This window comes from Ascidia mentula, chromosome 5 (assembly GCF_947561715.1).
Source record: "Ascidia mentula chromosome 5, kaAscMent1.1, whole genome shotgun sequence".
NCBI lineage: Eukaryota > Metazoa > Chordata > Ascidiacea > Phlebobranchia > Ascidiidae > Ascidia > Ascidia mentula.
In genome coordinates, this window is record NC_138570.1 from 12,683,474 (window position 1) to 12,701,018 (window position 17,545).

General features: G+C 36.0%; 1 protein-coding gene and 1 non-coding gene across 2 annotated transcripts; both read right to left on the reverse strand.

Moving 5' to 3' along the window:
- Positions 1–5,236: 5,236 nt before the first annotated feature.
- On the reverse strand, positions 5,237–17,455 carry LOC145902266 (uncharacterized). The gene is made up of 17 exons (XM_082990168.1): positions 17,282–17,455; positions 14,001–14,215; positions 13,735–13,875; positions 12,656–12,800; positions 12,288–12,459; positions 12,090–12,228; positions 11,796–11,951; positions 11,489–11,529; positions 11,148–11,276; positions 10,751–10,965; positions 10,598–10,689; positions 10,389–10,539; positions 9,137–9,297; positions 8,674–8,803; positions 8,507–8,622; positions 7,454–7,578; positions 5,237–5,781 (listed from the first exon to the last, which is right to left on the reverse strand). The coding sequence occupies exons 1-17, from the start codon at positions 17,438–17,440 to the stop codon at positions 5,441–5,443; spliced, it is 2,628 nt and encodes an 875-aa protein (XP_082846294.1). The 5' UTR covers positions 17,441–17,455; the 3' UTR covers positions 5,237–5,440.
- Positions 9,612–9,685, reverse strand: Trnat-ggu (transfer RNA threonine (anticodon GGU)). Its single transcript has one exon. It is a non-coding gene; the product is annotated as a tRNA-Thr (tRNA).
- Positions 17,456–17,545: the final 90 nt, after the last annotated feature.

Below are 17,545 nucleotides of genomic sequence, written 5' to 3' on the forward strand. Positions count from 1 at the left end.
CATTTTCAATTAAATTTTTAAAATTGTATATTTTTTAACACCGTCGCATGGGGCTTACAATCGAGGGCGGTTTGCATTCGAGGCCGGCTTGCATTCGAGGGCGGCTTACAATCGAGTAAATGACCGTGTCACATGCACTGTAAGTGTTTTTGTGACTTTTTTAATAACATGAATTTCCAAAATATAAACATTAGTCACCTCATGTTTGGAACATTGGAATTTTGTTTCCTGTCAATGTGTTTCTTTGTGACCAAACAACACTATTGACAGAGAATGGCCTGAACATTATACACAGAATAAAACCAATGCGATTTATAGCGGTAGCAACGAAGAGCGCAGTCTTGCTAGGCATGGAAGTTTACCGTATTCTACCACAAACTGATTTTGTAGCTCGCAGGTGTTACAGGTTTCTGCAAGTGCCTCTTGGTTAAGTTTGCCCACCCCTCGAAAATAGGTACAAAATTTTAGGTACTAACGACATTATAAACGGAAATGTACCTGATAAAATAGTACAGCCCATTGTTCCTGTATAGCTGACTCACTGATTTGGAAATGGAACTGCGCTATGATTTTTTACCGCATCGCAATTCAAATCCTGGTCAGAAATCCTGATTAGGTTTTCTTGCGTTCGTCAGGCTGTCAAAGAAAGCAAGTTCTTTGATCTGAAATCAACACGCATCGTCTGAAACAATCAACTTCTACGTTGACCAGTCGAGGATTTTCGAATTTGTTGACAAGGGGTATAAATAGACAAAGTTAACAAACCAGACAGCAAAACATGGAATCGGTGCCCAAAGCATTGCAAAACGACTGTTTGGACACGATTTAGATTTTAGGTTAAGTGTTGACTTATCTGACAAACCTCTGTCCCGCCGCGAAATGCTCGCCATTACACTCTTTGACCAATACTGGAGTTCGTTGCACCGGCTGTACCAGCTTAACTGGTTTACTACGCCATCCGTTCCATTTGCGATGTTTTTTATTTGGTTACCGTTGACATGCCTGTTATGGTGTTGCCCTTGGCAGTCAGGCGTGTGGGTGTGACTCCTTGCGTCCCGACAGTGCAACAGGCGGGCAAAAGAAACAGATCAACTTTATTCCGAAGGTGCTGCAGTTTCTACACAAACAGGCGCAGAATTAGTGGTCAAACACACAGAGAAATTGAAAACACACCAGCGATATATGGCGTTGACGTAAAAGGTAGCAAATAATCACTCGACATAAAGAAGTGGCGATGTAACACATGGTGTACCATTTTTGTTGATTTAACATATCATTTAGTGCTTACCCCAAATGGAACAGATGTGGTTGATGCTGTGAAATGCGGATTGTAACATCATTCTTCAAGGAACAAGATTTACAGTTGTAAGTATCTTGAATTTTGGACGGATTTGATCACACTGAATCCTTTTAAAACTAGAATGAAGCAGAAAAGAAAGTAGGCGTTTTATCGATGCAATGATGTAAGTTTCGATTTTACATTTCATTTTGTGCTCGGGTGTGTTAATTTGGATCAGAAAGATGGATTATTTTGTTTATGTTTTTAATCGCGGGTCATTCTTCACTCGATTATGGGAATTTACCACATTCATTATTTCCATGGACAAAGGACTTGTTGCCTCCGTAGATTTATCCCTGAAGTTTTTCTTTGCAAGTCTTCCAAATTTGTCCACTGGAATTTAAAAAAAAAATGGGAAACAGGTTACGACATAGAAATAACTAGATCAACGATTTTAAACGCCTTAGGGACTATGTCAATGAAAAGTTTTATTCCGCAAAACAAGTTTACGAATATTATGCGTCAACAATAAATGGGCAATATACACCCAATCGACCCTAACGGAAGCCCAATGGTAGTCGCTATATATAAATAATTTTAAATGCACCCTGGTAACAAAATTAAGATCTACATCGGGGAAACCGGAAGAGCCTTGAAAACCAGAATTAAGGAGCACCGCCGCGACGTTGCGTCGAAAGACGCAAATAAGACAGCGTTAGCCAACCATGCTGCCTTAAAAGGTCATCAGATCGCCTTTGACAAGGCTAAGGTTTTGGAAAAGGAGGTGGACCATACCAAGCGCCTCTTCCTAGAAGCGCTCCACATCCACAAGAACAATCGCTGTGTTAATGATAGGGAACAGTGCGTTTACTTCCCGGTGCTCTATAACAACTTACTGTAACTGTAGTTTTCCCGCCTATTTTTTATACATCACATGATTTTACAAGCGGTGTTAGCGTTATCCCCTTTTTCGTGTTGGCACGTTTTTTGGCGTTAGTGTGTGCTGTACCATTACCTTGAGGAAGCCTTGTTGAATAACAGGCGAAACGTCGGTGAATAAAGTTACGTTTTATCTTTGCCAGAAGAACAGATTATTAAGTTAAAATTAAGATCTTTTCAAATTAAATTAAATTTGCGGTTACTGGTAATGAATGACGTTTTATTTGGCTTCGGACTGGTTGACACGAGTGAACGTGTTTTTTGTGGACTCGAAACGGAAACAATTTATCATATATTTAGCAGTGCACAAGCAAGTAATATAGTCATAGATCAGATACTGACACGGCAAATTGAAGAAATTGAATTAGTATGTGTGTTAATGTTGCAAATTTTTGGGAAAATGTTCGTGCATGGCTAGATGCCAAATTAATGGAAAAAATTGTTATCGCCGATCAACTCAAACTTTTTGGTACTGAAAATGGAAGTACGAACCGGGAAAAACTAATCAATATAATTTTAATAATAGCAAGATTTTGTATATATAAAAAGTGGTCAAAGTACAACCCTGTTTTACTATGTTTCGACAACAAGTACAGCAAGTTAGGGCAGCAGAAAAAAAACTGCATTAAGAACTAATAAAGTTAATAAATTCAAAGTGAAATGGAATACTTTGTAATTTAACATTGATTTGTGTATTAGCGTACGTTTCTTGAGCTCGTGTTTTGTTCTCTTTTTCTTTGTCGTTGTTGTAGTTTTGTCGTTGTTGTAGTTTTTTCGGTGTTGTAGTTATTAATAACAAAGTAAGAAAAAAAAGGGATCTAAGATGTTGGTTCTGCTTCAGTACACTGTATAGGAGCCACAATTATATTGTACTGTACTTGGATTTATTCGTTGGATTATATCAATAAATGGATATATGGACAACTACGATTGGTTGCAAGCTTTGAAAATGATTTACGGGTACAGGCAAGTAGTGGTCTGCGTACGGGGCTTCGTCGGAGTTAGTGGCTGATCAGAAGTTACTGCGATGGGGGAAAATGTATATGTAAAAAGGTTAATGGTACCAAAAAAGCAAGGTCATTGCTATTCACAGAGCATCGGCTCACGTGTATACATCGCATGAATTACTGAGAACCAATGGAAATATAGAATATACTTGATTATACTATTTTTTATTACTAACTTTTAATTAGTAAAGATGAAAGAAGCCAAATTTAAATATGGTCAACCAAGTAATTTTTTTTTTATAAAGTAGCAAAATTTGGGCGGATCTGGCTTAGAAAGGCTACCGACTAGCATTTTGGGTCAAAAGGTACGTAAAGCACGATTTGCCCAACATACTTTGAGGAGTAACACAAAAGTATGAAACATTTTAATAATACCCAAGAATGACTGCAAAAATGTGACCCCGGGATTTGACTGCTTTGTTCAGAATTTCAGATGATAGGTTTCTATTGTCGGCCATCGGTATCATATTTCGTCATATTGTATTAACGAACGTGCACGTTATTTAAAGCCTGGCCAACAATGTCAAATTCCGAATAAGAGCGACATCGTGGAATAATAAGGATACGCGCGCGTTAATAAGGAGCAAGTTCGCTATTAGTGTACATGCACCTTAATAGGATACATTTCATGGCCAACCGTGTCATAAGTCAAACTCATGCACGCGCACCTAATTAACGAACATGCAACTTATTAACGTCCTCGTAACTAACGTGCGCGCATGTTAAGTTGGTAAATAGTGTCACAATCTTAGGTAAAATTACTTGTATTGTCATAGTACTTTTTTCATTTCAAACAACAAATAGTTAGCTTCAAGTTACAGCTTATGGGCGTTGATATGCTCTTGTTTTCTGCTTATACTTTTGCAAATATCACTCATGTATCCATCTAGTGGATATCTGTAGTTCGCGCCGTTTACTTTGTTGTCTCGCAACCCTAAAGAGAACCAGCAACGTGAGGTTTTACTGCAAATCAACTCTGCTTTTACTGGATATACGAAAGGCAAACGAATAACAGTTGATACAATGATGCTATCTATAAAAGACCCCGTTACCATACGAATAATTAACACAATGAGTTTACCCCGACGCTCGAAGCGGCGTCCAAAGCATCCCAAATTCTATGGTTTTTAGCGTTTTATTGCATTTTACCATAACTAAATATTGACGGAGTGGTGCTGCTGTGCAACTGTATTTTGTTCTGTCCAGCAGTAAACCCATCCAACGAAGGAGCGTTTTATGTTCGCAGTGTAATTAACGTGTCTTGTGCCAGTGGAATGAGCGTGTCATTCGTTCCATACACCGTTCACGGGCAACGTTTCGTTCCGACGACTATTTGTGTACATTTCTTTCAGAAGTTGAACGAATTCTGAATAACCAGCCGATCGCTGAAGTTCGGGACCTAAACGATCTCTTACTCCCAACATGTTGTTAGTAGGTAAGATGAACTCTCTCCTCGGTTATTGGAAAAGAAACGGAACAGTCGGCAGGTGCATTGTTGCAGAGGGCTTTGAAAATAGGATTTCTTCGGTTCAATTACCATTTAGGTCCTTCAAGTGGCAGCCGACATGTGTTTGAAGAAATGGCTACGAGACTATACCTATCAACGTTACAACGTACGCCCCCTGTAGTCATTTCGTACCAAGCACCCATTATTCTCTACTCGTTTCGGCCAGAATACCGGATTATAAAAACTTAGCCTTTCTGGACAAGTACAAACTACCAAAATACAGCAAACTACTAAACCATGGTGTTGAGGCTCTCATGTGCATACATGGAAAAACATGACAAAGATAACCTCAACTCATTTACAATACTTCGGGGGTAGCTGACGTTAGTTTTGCGCAACTATTTGGTAAGGTGCAGACTTTGGCCCAACAAACATTTTGCCTTGCCCAATATTTTCTACAAAATCCAAGAAAATATTTTAAACTTTTGAATGCAAAATTAGCACAACTGCCTATTCCACTGCCAATACTGTATCTACTGCCAACACAAATTGAAAGTACATTTTTAAGATTTTTTTTTGTCAATCACATCACGTTCGCTTTGCCTTTCAATGGAGTTCTTAACACGCAAGGTTTTTCGCAAAATTAAACAATTACATTCTACATAAATTTAACAGCGCTACATAAAAACAAAACAATGCATTTTTACAAAACTTCCATCTGTACTTAAACAGAAACATAAAAAAGAACAAAGTAAAAACAGAAAAAAACTACCAGTTGCTCTTGTCAAGCAAATGTGAAGGTGGGGCATTGATCACTCTACGTGCCCAAACAAACTCATTCATTGCATCATTGGCTGACACAATTGGTTGCTGTTGGAAATTAGAATTCATTTTTGAAAAGTAAATGTCTTGCACATATGCTATTCCTTCTTGATTGTCAAGGGGCAACACTGAATTTTTTGGGTGGATGAACTTGTTGTGATACAATATGATTACAATTACACTTATTAACAGAAGAAATGCAACTCCTCCAACGCAGGCTGACACAATCACCAACATCGAAACACTTTTGTGGAGAACATTTTCATTGTTGTCATCATCATCGTCATCTACAAAAGTACATAAGTAGTCACACATCTCAGCCACATATAAGTTTGCACGAAAAATACCTATTCCCAGAAAATATCAATAACACGAACACGCAACGATCATTAATGTACCCAGCGAACTTAGCAATTAGGCACAATTAAATTTAAGGTAACTATGGTCCCATTCAAGAGCATATCGATCAGAAAATTGCGTTTCAGCAATTCAAATTGCATCTGCAGAGGACAAAAATTAGTTTTAACTGTAATTGTGTAACGTTACCCTTTGCATGTGCCTACATACACGAAAGTGTTAAATTTGGAACAAATATTTACAACATTGTATTTTCCGAAATAAGTCTGCTGCCTCCAGGATTCCAGAACAGAAGAGTAAAAATACTTAATGAGGCTCCAGAGCCGCGGACCATAGCTCCAGAGCTATGGCGTAAGGGGTATAAAAACTTAAACAAACATTGGCCCGCAGTCTCACACAGTGCTATTATGTCAAATACAAAACAATTTGAATAAAATGCCAGTAATTCGCAGGGTTTAACAAGAACATGCTAAGCGATGAAAAGAACGATACGTTTCATAGTTTGGCTTTGACCCGCGGTTAGAGAAAGGTTGCCCCCCTGGTTTAAAGCGTTGTTGCAACAGTCGGGAGCGAACTGTTGGAAGAATGGACATCATGGGCAAATTGGGGGCGACCCTGCATAGAACATGTCATAGAACAGAAAAAAACACTACAGTGGCAGACAAAATTGATTTTTGTCTGGCACATGGCTATCACCTCATCTAGCGCAAAAAATCTACGCTAGTGGACAAAACTTCAGAAGCATATAAATATTTTTTTTGCAAAATGCATAGATTGACACAAAATTTATGAAAATGAAAAAACTATCAATTTCGAACGATTGTTGTAACGAATATTTATGTGCATTGTCATAAATCGGTTATAACTTTTTATAGGTCTACAGGAAAGATAATTTTACCACCGTTGGAAGGCCCTTTAAAATCTCTTGTGGGGGCTATATGTTTACGGATTGAATATTAAGTATGACCGTCATAAAAAGAATCAGTCTTTTACTTATAACTTTGGCTACAGTACAGGACTATATGTTTACCAGCAGAATATTGATCATAACCACGGTCCAAAAAAACAGTTTTTCGCTCATAACTTTTTTTCTAGGCACAACAGAAAAGATAATTCCACCAGCATTGCAAAGCTCATTAAAAAAACCTTCCAATGCTACCAAACATGTCTTCTGGTTCACGGGGGCAAAATGCTTACTGGCCGAATATTGTTCATAACCAAACAAAAAACATTTACTTGAAACAATGCATGAAGTTTACAACTGATATGCAGAATACAACTGATATTATTCAGTAAGTTTCTGTCATTTTTTTATAATTAAAGATAAGCCATTACTTTTTTAATTAGTAGGGGTTAGGTCTGACACACAACAGAATTTGTCAGTTATTGCAAGCATGCTAAGAAAAAACAGATATTGGCCCACAGAAATGTGACCAGCTAAATTGCACAAAACTTATGTCCAATATATAAACATGTCCAGTGAATGTCCACAGTAAAATGATAATGGGATAGTCTACACACTTTTAATTAGCTAACCATTGTTTTGTCTCCTTAAACTGTGTCTCACACCAAATTTCTTTTACAAAAAAAAAAAATTAATACCGGTTCCAGTCTCCAGCAAAAATATCTGAATGTTTTCAGATCTGGTCACTTCTTGAACTGGAGATTCAGTAACATTTAAAATCAAAGTTGATTCATCATCAATGTCTATTTGTTGGCGTCTTTGTCTGTTTAAAGTCACACATTAGTTAAAGAAATATAAATCTTATTTAATTGAGAAAAAATTGGCTTCCCTACAATGGGAAACTTGTATACTTTTTAAAACTAGTGTTAAATATACCAAAAAATGAATTTTTAATCAAATTATCTCTTGCCAAGTCATTTACTGTCTACATAAGACAGGGGGCAACAACCTACAGTCCACAGGCCGTACAAGGCCCACCTAGTGAAATCATCCACCCTGCAGCCTCTTCACAAATTGTAGCAAATACATGGTCCTCCGAGTGCTATTATATTCCATCGCAACAAAGCAGCAAGCTGCTGCCTCCTCAAAATGTGCCATATTTACAAGGCTTTAACAACATTATTAATGGAAATGTACTTAATTAAGTAGTACAGCACGCTGAGATTTTGCTGACTTTGGCTATGGCCCTCGACTACAAAAAGTTGCTTACCTCAGGTTTTGGACTTGAAAATCACATCAAAAAAACTTTACAAAAAAATTACAAAAATTAAGTTCAACTAAGGCAGTGGTTATTAATCTTTTAAACTCGCTGAACCCCAGATCCTCTACAAGCATTCGAACCCTGATAACATCACCCCAGCAATTACTATCAAACTCATGTGAGTATAAATAGTAGCCATGTTCATTGTCACATCACACAAGTGAAACTATTATGGTTACAATCCAACCTCCCCTGGCCTACTTGACTTACGAAAATAAATAGCATAATAGCTTTGGCTTTCCTGTTTGAAGTATTTAACTCAAAATTTTTTGTTTCTGCAATTAATTTTAAAAAAATGTTACTTTAACGTTTGCTGATTTTTGTAAATCATTTGACTTCATCAAACCCCTTTAAGCATTGCCATTGAACCCAGGCTAAGAACCACTGTAAGGGCTTTTGTGAAGCTACTCAAACAGGTAACTGTAATTACCTTTGTAGAAAACCAAACGGAAGGCTTGTAACATGTCGTTTTCTTCTACTATCTGTAATACAACCTTGGGAACACCTTGTAATTTCATCAGTGCCAGTGCACACAACCACAGAACACTATACAGATGGGGTAAGTCAAGTAATCATCTATTACAGATTCCACCTCACCTGTATATACACAACAGTTGGTCCAGTTTGATTGGGAAAGCTATCTCTAAATTTAAACGCCTTGATGCTAAATCTGTTTTCCAAAGAAGATGGTGATTCATAATCTCTCATTGTAGTATCCAGGATGCAACTACAAATCAATAATGTAGGCTTACAAAAATATCTACTGCTCTGGAAAAGTTATTACCCTATCACAACTGTTTGTCAGTCAAAATATATTTCGAATATTGGTAAATAATTTTTGTTTTAAAATTTTTTTTTAATTAGAAAATTAGTCTTATTCTCCCAAATTTAAAAAAGAAGTATCATATCTAAAAATCGGTAATTTTTCAAATTTGTAAACAATTCTTGCCAGACAAAAAGGCCTCTGATCACTGTGACCATCGAGTCAACTTATATATACAATCTGTCATTAAAACACAAGCTGAAATTTTGTTTTGAAACTTTAAACATCACAACAAACCCATTATCTATCATGTAATATTCTTCATCACCACTGTCAGGCTTAGCGACACAGCTGACTGTAAACAGTTCCATAACTGCAATACCTCCAACAGCTCGTAAACTAAAGAAAATGTCACTATTGACAGTAAATTCCAATGGGTCATATGGTCCAAGTGCATACTGTCAAAATAGTTTGATGATTTTTAACAGGCAAATCAAAATATAAACAATGATTAGTCAAATCATAAAACACTACTTAAAAAATACAACCACACAAAAATCCCCAATTCTTTATCTATATCAAAGAAAATGGAGAAGTAATGCCATGTTTCGCATAGCAAGGCAGGATCGCCCCACTGCGCAGGCCCTTTATATTTGGCGATCACAGCTCTAATATTCTGATCATAAGGTTCACAGGCTTCGCAGCCAAGGCATTGCAGCCAAGCTGGATCAGCCACTTTTCCCGACAAGTCGGAGCGAGATCTGAAAAATCAAGCTCCCGGTGAGGTTTGAACTCACGACCCTGGGCTAACCAGGCCCAACGCTCTACCAACTGAGCTACAGGAGCTCAGTGGCTTCACGGGGTATATTGTGGCCCTACGCATGTGAAGATCCTCTACGCATGTGAAGGTCGCCTGACAAGTTGTGCGCTTGCGCACCAGTGTACCTTGGCCACAATATACCCTGTGAAGCCACTGAGCTCCTGTAGCTCAGTTGGTAGAGCGTTGGGCCTGGTTAGCCCAGGGTCATGAGTTCAAACCTCACCAGGAGCTTGATTTTTCAGATCTCGCTCCGACTTGTCGGGAAAAGTGGCTGATCCAGCTTGGCTGCAATGCCTTGGCTGCGAAGCCTGTGAACCTTATTATCAAAGAAAATGGTTTGTTTAAATTTTTTTGCTATATTCATTTGATTACAAGATGTGCCTCTTAAAGTTCATTATGTTATTGTTGGTGAGGCATTTTCAAATGCTGTGCTAATATTTTGTCTGTCACTCCATGATTTTCTGAATTAGGTTAGCCCAACTCTTACATACCAATAACATCAAAATAGGTTTTACTGTACAATTGGCAGCTCATAACCGAGCGACTTATAATCATGTAAATATGGCATACACAAAGTTTAAAACAGCAACCAAATATACTGAAAAAATAAAAACTGTGTTCTCTGCCAATTATTCTAATCCATTAAACTCCATGAAGCAATCCATTAATTTTTACCCTGAAGTAATGTTTGTTGTGTAAGATTATTAATAAGTTTAAAATGTCAAGCACCTTGAATGTGGAATTAGTATAAAATTCCAAGAAAAATGAAAATGATCCCATCTCAGGTATTTCTACTAATTCAATATTTCTATCAATAGGTTGAAAGGATGAAGTAAGATTCCCAAATTTACTGTACTGGCATGAAAGCGGAATGAAATACCTATACATGTAAAAGAGAATGTACCACCATAACTTTGTTGTTAATGATAACCACATACCAAGCTCCACGAGTAATTGGTGAATTGTTATTCTGTGTGTCTTCACCCCAAAGTCTCAAAACATTGTGGTAATTTATCGTCCAGAAATCCTCCTAAGTAATATTATATTTTAAAATATGTTTTATGTCAAAACCACAAGGTACTTAACAAAACCTCAAAATAAGTGTTGCAATCATCATATGGAACTGTGAAATTAACATAAACATCTCCAATTGCAGCAATGTTGGTATAACATAAACCAGACTGTATAATTTCCAGATTTTCTTCTCCAAAGAATATATGTCCAACTGTGATTGTATTAGCATCTGATGCACATTTATCAAGCACAATGGTCATGCTGTCTGCTTTGCACTCTATTTCCAAATTTGCTGAGACAAAACAACACAATTTAACAGCTTATACAAATGTAGCTAATAAAATGAAATAGGTAGATACAGTAACTTACAATAACTATATGAAATTTTTAACATGTACAATGAAGCATTGTTCAATACTTGATGGTCACAAAATTTAATTTGAAACTATTTGAAGTTTGAAAAAATTATATTACGTCTACAAGTGCGCCCATCTGTAGACAAGTGCCAACAAGGTCTTGGGCAGTTGCAAACATATTTTAAGTCGTCAAGCAAGCAAGTATCCGAGCAACCACCATTGTTTACACTACAAGGAGAAAGGGCACCTGAAATAAATACATCAAAGGTTATTATAATTCCTTTTTCTGAAGTGCAACAGTAGGTCTAGCAGTATGAAAAAGATGGCTGATATTTGAAGTAGTTTCTCACATGTTTAAATTGAAAAAACTTGGCCAAAATCGTAACATGTTTAGCGAGAGTAAAGATCTAACATTTGGACATGGGATATTTGTAAAAAATAATTGATGATTTTACAAACCTCCTACCAATACCGTTATGCATCTCTGGACAGATGACAATCTGTATAAAAAATTCCCAATTTTACTAATTTCCGCAAATAAACTTGGTCTAACATCAAAATTTGCTTAAAAATATAAATGGCCCATTATGGGACCTTTTCAGCGCATTTGCACTAAGGGCACAATCATGAACCAGTTTGCTATTTACATTTACAAGCCGATGCTAATACATTTTTAGCTTGCATAACAGCAAATGCAGTAAATATTCTGCAGGTATGTTTTTTATTGTTGGAATCACAACAGAACTAATCATGTTTATCTACATACCCGGCTGTATCAGCAGCAGTAAAACACAAAATATGACTGCCTGATTGTTCAGGTTTTGGCACCCATGAAACATTCATTCTATACTCCTTGTTGGAAAGTTCTTCAAGTATGGTTTTAGAGGCTCCAAAAGGATAAACAAATGTGATGTCTGTGATACTAAGACAATCAATGTGGTTTACAATTTTACTTTATTAACTATATCTAAAATTATTCAAAAACTGCCAATGGTTGCAAAGAATTAAAGTTACAAAACACCAAATCCATTTTCCTTGGTTAAATAGGAAATGTACATACTTTTCATTCTCTGAAGAAGGGTTGACATAGACAGAAACAGAAAATTTGGAATTAATGACTGCGCTGATTACTTGATCTGCTGGTGGCGTTTTTCCAGTAAATGTTGGGTTTGCAGCACAAGGATGAGAAAATTCAATAACTTGAAGAATATGAATATTCTATCACATCTTTAGACAGGTGATTTGAAATTTTACTTACTCTCAACTAAAAACTGTAAAGGGACATAACTTAAAACAGATTCCTTATTGAAGTTTACAGATTGGTCTCCAATTTGCATCGTAATACTGTCTTTTGGATGATCCTCAATGACAATAACAACAACAATTGTTGTTGATACCCCGCCACCATTGTAGGTCAGTAAACATGAATCCTGCCATAAAAGTAAGTTAGGTATAATACTTTCTAGTCAAATCACTAGGTCATTTTGGAAGGATTTTAAATATGTCTAAAGTAGCTTGTATGTTTTTCAGTGACAGTTGCCATTGTCACCGAAAAATCATTTAGATTAGAAAAAAAAATACATTATTCTGAGAATAATTCTGAAAATATTAGTCATATTAATCTACCTCTCGCAAAGTAAAGTGTGGAAATGTGATACAAGCTTCACCACATTGAGATTCGTTTGTTGGAAAGTGACAAGTTATGATATCTGCATCTGCATCTTCATCCGTAACTGGTATTTGAAATGTTTTGGGACAACCTAGCTGCATCCTTGATGAAAAAGTTACAAAACATTGTCTGTAGTCAGACCAAACAATGTAGGTAATAGTCATGGCATGGCAACCATTAATGTATAGGGCAATTAATTTATTTAATACAAACTTAGCTTTTTAAACTAACCTAGTTAGCCTAAGAATTCCTTGCGAATAAAAAACAGAAAAAGTTTGGATTGTTGAGCTGGGATAAAATAAGGGTGTAACCATGCAAGTAAAAAACAGATTATACAAAAACTAAAGCAATTCTTTGAAATTGGAAAACTAATATGACATTATCCTTATATTTAGTAATTCATAGCATGTGCTGTGCATAGAAAAATTAAACCAACTTTTACCATACTTATAGTCAGTAAGCCACCATGTTTAAAGCTTTTTTTACCTATTTGGCTTATGATATGATGCTGTCCTGCAGATCAATGACATCAAATTTTTTTCTTCTAGCACTTGCACCATACATTAAATTTAACATATACAAGTATCTTACATTCGAGAGTGACTTGCACAAAAAATAGCATCATGACATTCAGCTTACAATCACAAGCAGTTTACAAATCAGGGTGGCCTATAATTTAGCAAATACAGCACACTCCACTGAAATAGGTATACATAACATGGTACAATAATTTATGTTTACAGGAAAACTAAGCATACATTCTGATTTTTAAAAATGGTTATGGTGGTAATTGTGTTTTTAACTTTTTAAATTATTTAACTTGGCCTGAAAACAATTTTCATTTCATTTAAACTTGAAATATATCAAGTTTGTTATTATTAGATGCTATGAAAACATTACAATATTTTATTTACTGTTGTATGATCAATGTTAGGATGGGGTGGTGTTAATTAAGTTAAAGGATCCAGCATTTTACCCACATGAGACTAATGATCATTTACATGTTACTCATGGTTAACACCAAACCATTTTTTACCTGACAACTGGAAGAGAGCCCGATTTGGGGGATGAGTTTGGTTTCTTTGTGTCAGACCTTATTCCTAAAATTCCCATCATTTCCAATCTCCATTTGCAAGGATTTTCATACAAACCATCTACCCAACACCTTCCTTCATACCTTTAACACATGCATATCAAACATTAGTAGAAGAATTCACTCCGAAACTTGACAAATTAGTTTTTGACATATTATCTTTCAATTCCAATTAACAGCCACTTTTAAACAACTGTCCAAACACTCACCACACAAAAAACTGTCCTTCTTGGGTAAAAGTGAAATTTATGTTGTTATAACCAATAACCCAGTCATTTTCAATATTCTTTTCAATGCAATAAAAATCTGCAGAAATATTATTTACTGCAGATTGCCAACTTCCCAGCCCGACTGTGACACCTTCGTGGCAAATCCCATCTTGATTAGATGAAAGCCTCCAATTCAAATTGTACTTAACTTGAATCTGAATTAGGAATAGAACTGTTTTTTTTTAAGTTACCTAAATTGACTGGCATGTAGCTTGCTTCAACTACATAAGTTTTAAATTATGGTTTAGTTTTTTAGTCAAGGCAAAATTTTTTTTAATATCACGTCAAACTGTATCTAACAAAAAAAGTTGGATATCAAACAAATAGTAAACAAAGTTTTAACATTCATACACAAATTTCCCGCGTTGCAGACGTGGGTAAAATAATGCGTAGAAGTTGCACAAGAGTACTTCTGACAACAATAATATAAATTGCTTGCACATAGTATTCTTTCTGCAACAAATTGATTATCGATGTCCGCACGGGCGGAGAAACCGCAAAACGGTTGAGTGGGTGAAGAAAAAGGTAAAAATATGCACTTCACAAACATTATTAGTAAATAACAAAGAAGCAAAACGTTTTAGCACCCCTAAATTTACCGGACAGTTGAGGTAGTATTTTACGACATGCAAACACAAAATTTTAGCGTCTCGTATCAAATATATGAAAAGTACCGGGTAGCTTAGTTGTTTTTACACCCTCTTGCACAAGAAGATACTTGCTGGTTTTGGTTTAGGTTGTTAACTTCAACTTTTTTGTAATTTTGTTTGTGGTATAGAGGCTACACGCTGCGCCATACTTTAAAAAAGGTTATTTGGTTTGTGACGTCTTTGTAAACAATATCAATGCATTGGTGTCGTTTAGAAAAGATTTTGTGTTTGCTTATTCATTTAATCAGCAAATTGATGACTCGAAAAGGCTTTTTAACGTCTGGTCTTAACGAAATTCAATTCTGAGCAAATCAATGAAGTTCATCAACCATATCACCGGTTGTATTTTTACTTCACATATATGACGCCTCCCGGCAAGAAACACAGTATATTTTCGTAGCATACATATTTTTGTTGCGCCTTGTTTGGAGTCGGACTGCTATTAGATAAAGGTTCGGTTTTTGCTGCTTTACTAGTATTGCAGTCACTTTGAGTCGGATAGCGCGTTAATAACATTAAGGCAACAAATCGAACACTTCACCACGCAGTTAATTTGCAGTGATAGAAAAGTAGTGGTCACTGACTTCCTGTTATTGTTTATTAAACTAATATTCTCTACCAAGTCATAGGTGCATGGAAGAATTAAATTATAACACAACAATAAAAGCGGATAAAATTATATTGGTAGATTTGTTGCAGGAGGCAAAACAATTCTAAAAACCGTGTATTTGCAATAAAATGTCAGCGTCGAAAAAACGTCTATACCCAAAACGTTGTAGGATTTCCTATATGTTGGACACTACAAAAGCAAAATTTAGTGAATTTGAAATGGAATTTTAACGTTTCAAAATTAAATCCTGTCAAGAAATGGCGAGAGTGCGAAAAACATACGTTAAGAATGAATCTACAAAAACTATGTGAATCCAGCAACGATAAGATAAGAACGATAAGATTCTTCACCATTGTACATCCCCATACCACATGGCCAGCGCCTATCTATTTACAATTGTGATATTTGTGCGACAGCCGACGGTCAATTCTTTAGATATTTTTTAGGTTGATTTTATTTATTGCCATTACTATTTTTTGTCCCATTTATCTGTTCAGGGGTATACCTTCATGCTCTAGGGATTTCGAGTTGCGTGTGTGCATGCGTTTCTCTTTCCCACTGAAGTTTGTGGGACAGTGGGTGACAAGGAACGATTTACTTCCAGTGTCTCGTTTTTTTAAGTTAGTTTAGCTATTTTGTATGTGTTTTGTTATTATTATTTTATATTTGCAGAAAGTGATAGGCTACATGGGCGTCCGCAGGAACAAATTTAATTTTTTCTATGTAATTTGGGGGCTTCCTATTTCTGATGTAAAAGTTAAGTATTAGTTTTTTCCAGCCCCCATTAACTGTTGAGCCTATAGGCTACGTAAAACCGATTTTTTTAATTAAATCTGCTGCCATCAATCAAAGGCTTGTAGCTTCACTCAGAGCCCTTTAAAGAAAATAATATGCCGGTGCGACGAGCTTTTCTCGAAATCACATGATACTTTGGGTGAAACTCAGCCTTTACAATTTGTTTCAAAGCTAAATTCGCTTTTCAAAATTAGCACGCCATGTCGTTCTAATTCGAGATAAATCATTTATTAAAAATGTGCTTATTTTTTTGATTAAATACGCAACAATAATAGGACTGTGTCGGTCCAAATCCGAATATTCAGCCGAAGAATAGTTTTTTTAATATTTGACCGAATCCGAATATTGACATCAAATCCGAATACTGACCCTGAATTCTCTATTTTCACGATTTTTTACCACGACAATTGTATTTTCAACGTGTTGCTAATTACCAACGTGTTATTTTGTGCCAGGAGGGTCGAAATTCACACATTCTTTTTTAAGGAACATACTGATTATAACAGGCTCTTTTTCTCATGTTTCTAGTTTAATTAACACGGTGCCTATTTAAAAAACTTGTGGTTTTACCTGACTTGTCTATTAGCCGAGCCCCATCCAGCAACAAATTTTTTGAGATTGGTAGTTTAATTTTAAACTTCTATAAACCCCGTGATTGTGAGGTAGCTATAAACAAATTAAAGGTTAAGAAACTACGACTAGAAGTATAGACTACATGTGGAATTGCCATAGTTGGGTCTGCATAAAACTTTTCTCATAATTTTGTTTGCAGAAGCCACCATTTCTTCGTTCATATACCTACCAGTTCTGTTAAACAAATAGTTTTTGTAAAATGTATAGAGCAGTTGTGCGCAGTTTAAAATAAAACAGCAAAGTGGAACTGAATCTGATCGTTAATTTGTTAAAACCGAATCAGAAACCCGTCAAGACTCTCTGCTGGTCTTAACATTATACCTGTCCGCCCGCAGCGAAACCAAATAAAACTTTCTTTGTTTCTAGTATAGGCTATAATGGAAACATTTGAGATTTATTATTGGAGGATAATAATAGCCTAAGGTTGTCTTTCAGATGTATTGACCTGTAATCGAAATGTTTGTTTAGCGCATCGTCTAAAGGAAATTCACAAGCGAAAAGTGCCAGATTTACTGTAAACAATATATGCATACCAATTTTTGTGTTTCCGAATAGGTCGGATCAGGTTCCCACCAAGAAGTACCTCCGCGAAAGTGCGTCGCATTTACAAAAGTTGCACTTCCGTTGATAAAAGTGAATAACAGAATAGCAACATAAAATTTGGCTGAAACTCTTTGGATTTTCTCAAACATGATTTAAAGAATAGACTGTCTAAAAAAATAGGAAGGTTGCTCTTCAATTCCAAGGACAAAATTTAAAACTTAATTTGATATGTGTCACTTTGCTAAGTATAGTAC

Coding starts and splice junctions, on each gene's coding strand:
- LOC145902266 (XM_082990168.1), bottom strand. CDS start 17,440: ATGTTTGAGAAAATCCAAAGAGTTTCAGCCAAATTTTATGTTGCTATT. Junction 10,966..11,147: donor AGATGGGCGCACTTGTAGAC/GTAATATAATTT, acceptor GTTTTGTCTCAG/CAAATTTGGAAATAGAGTGC. Junction 8,623..8,673: donor CAACTGTTGTGTATATACAG/GTGAGGTGGAAT, acceptor CCATCTGTATAG/TGTTCTGTGGTTGTGTGCAC.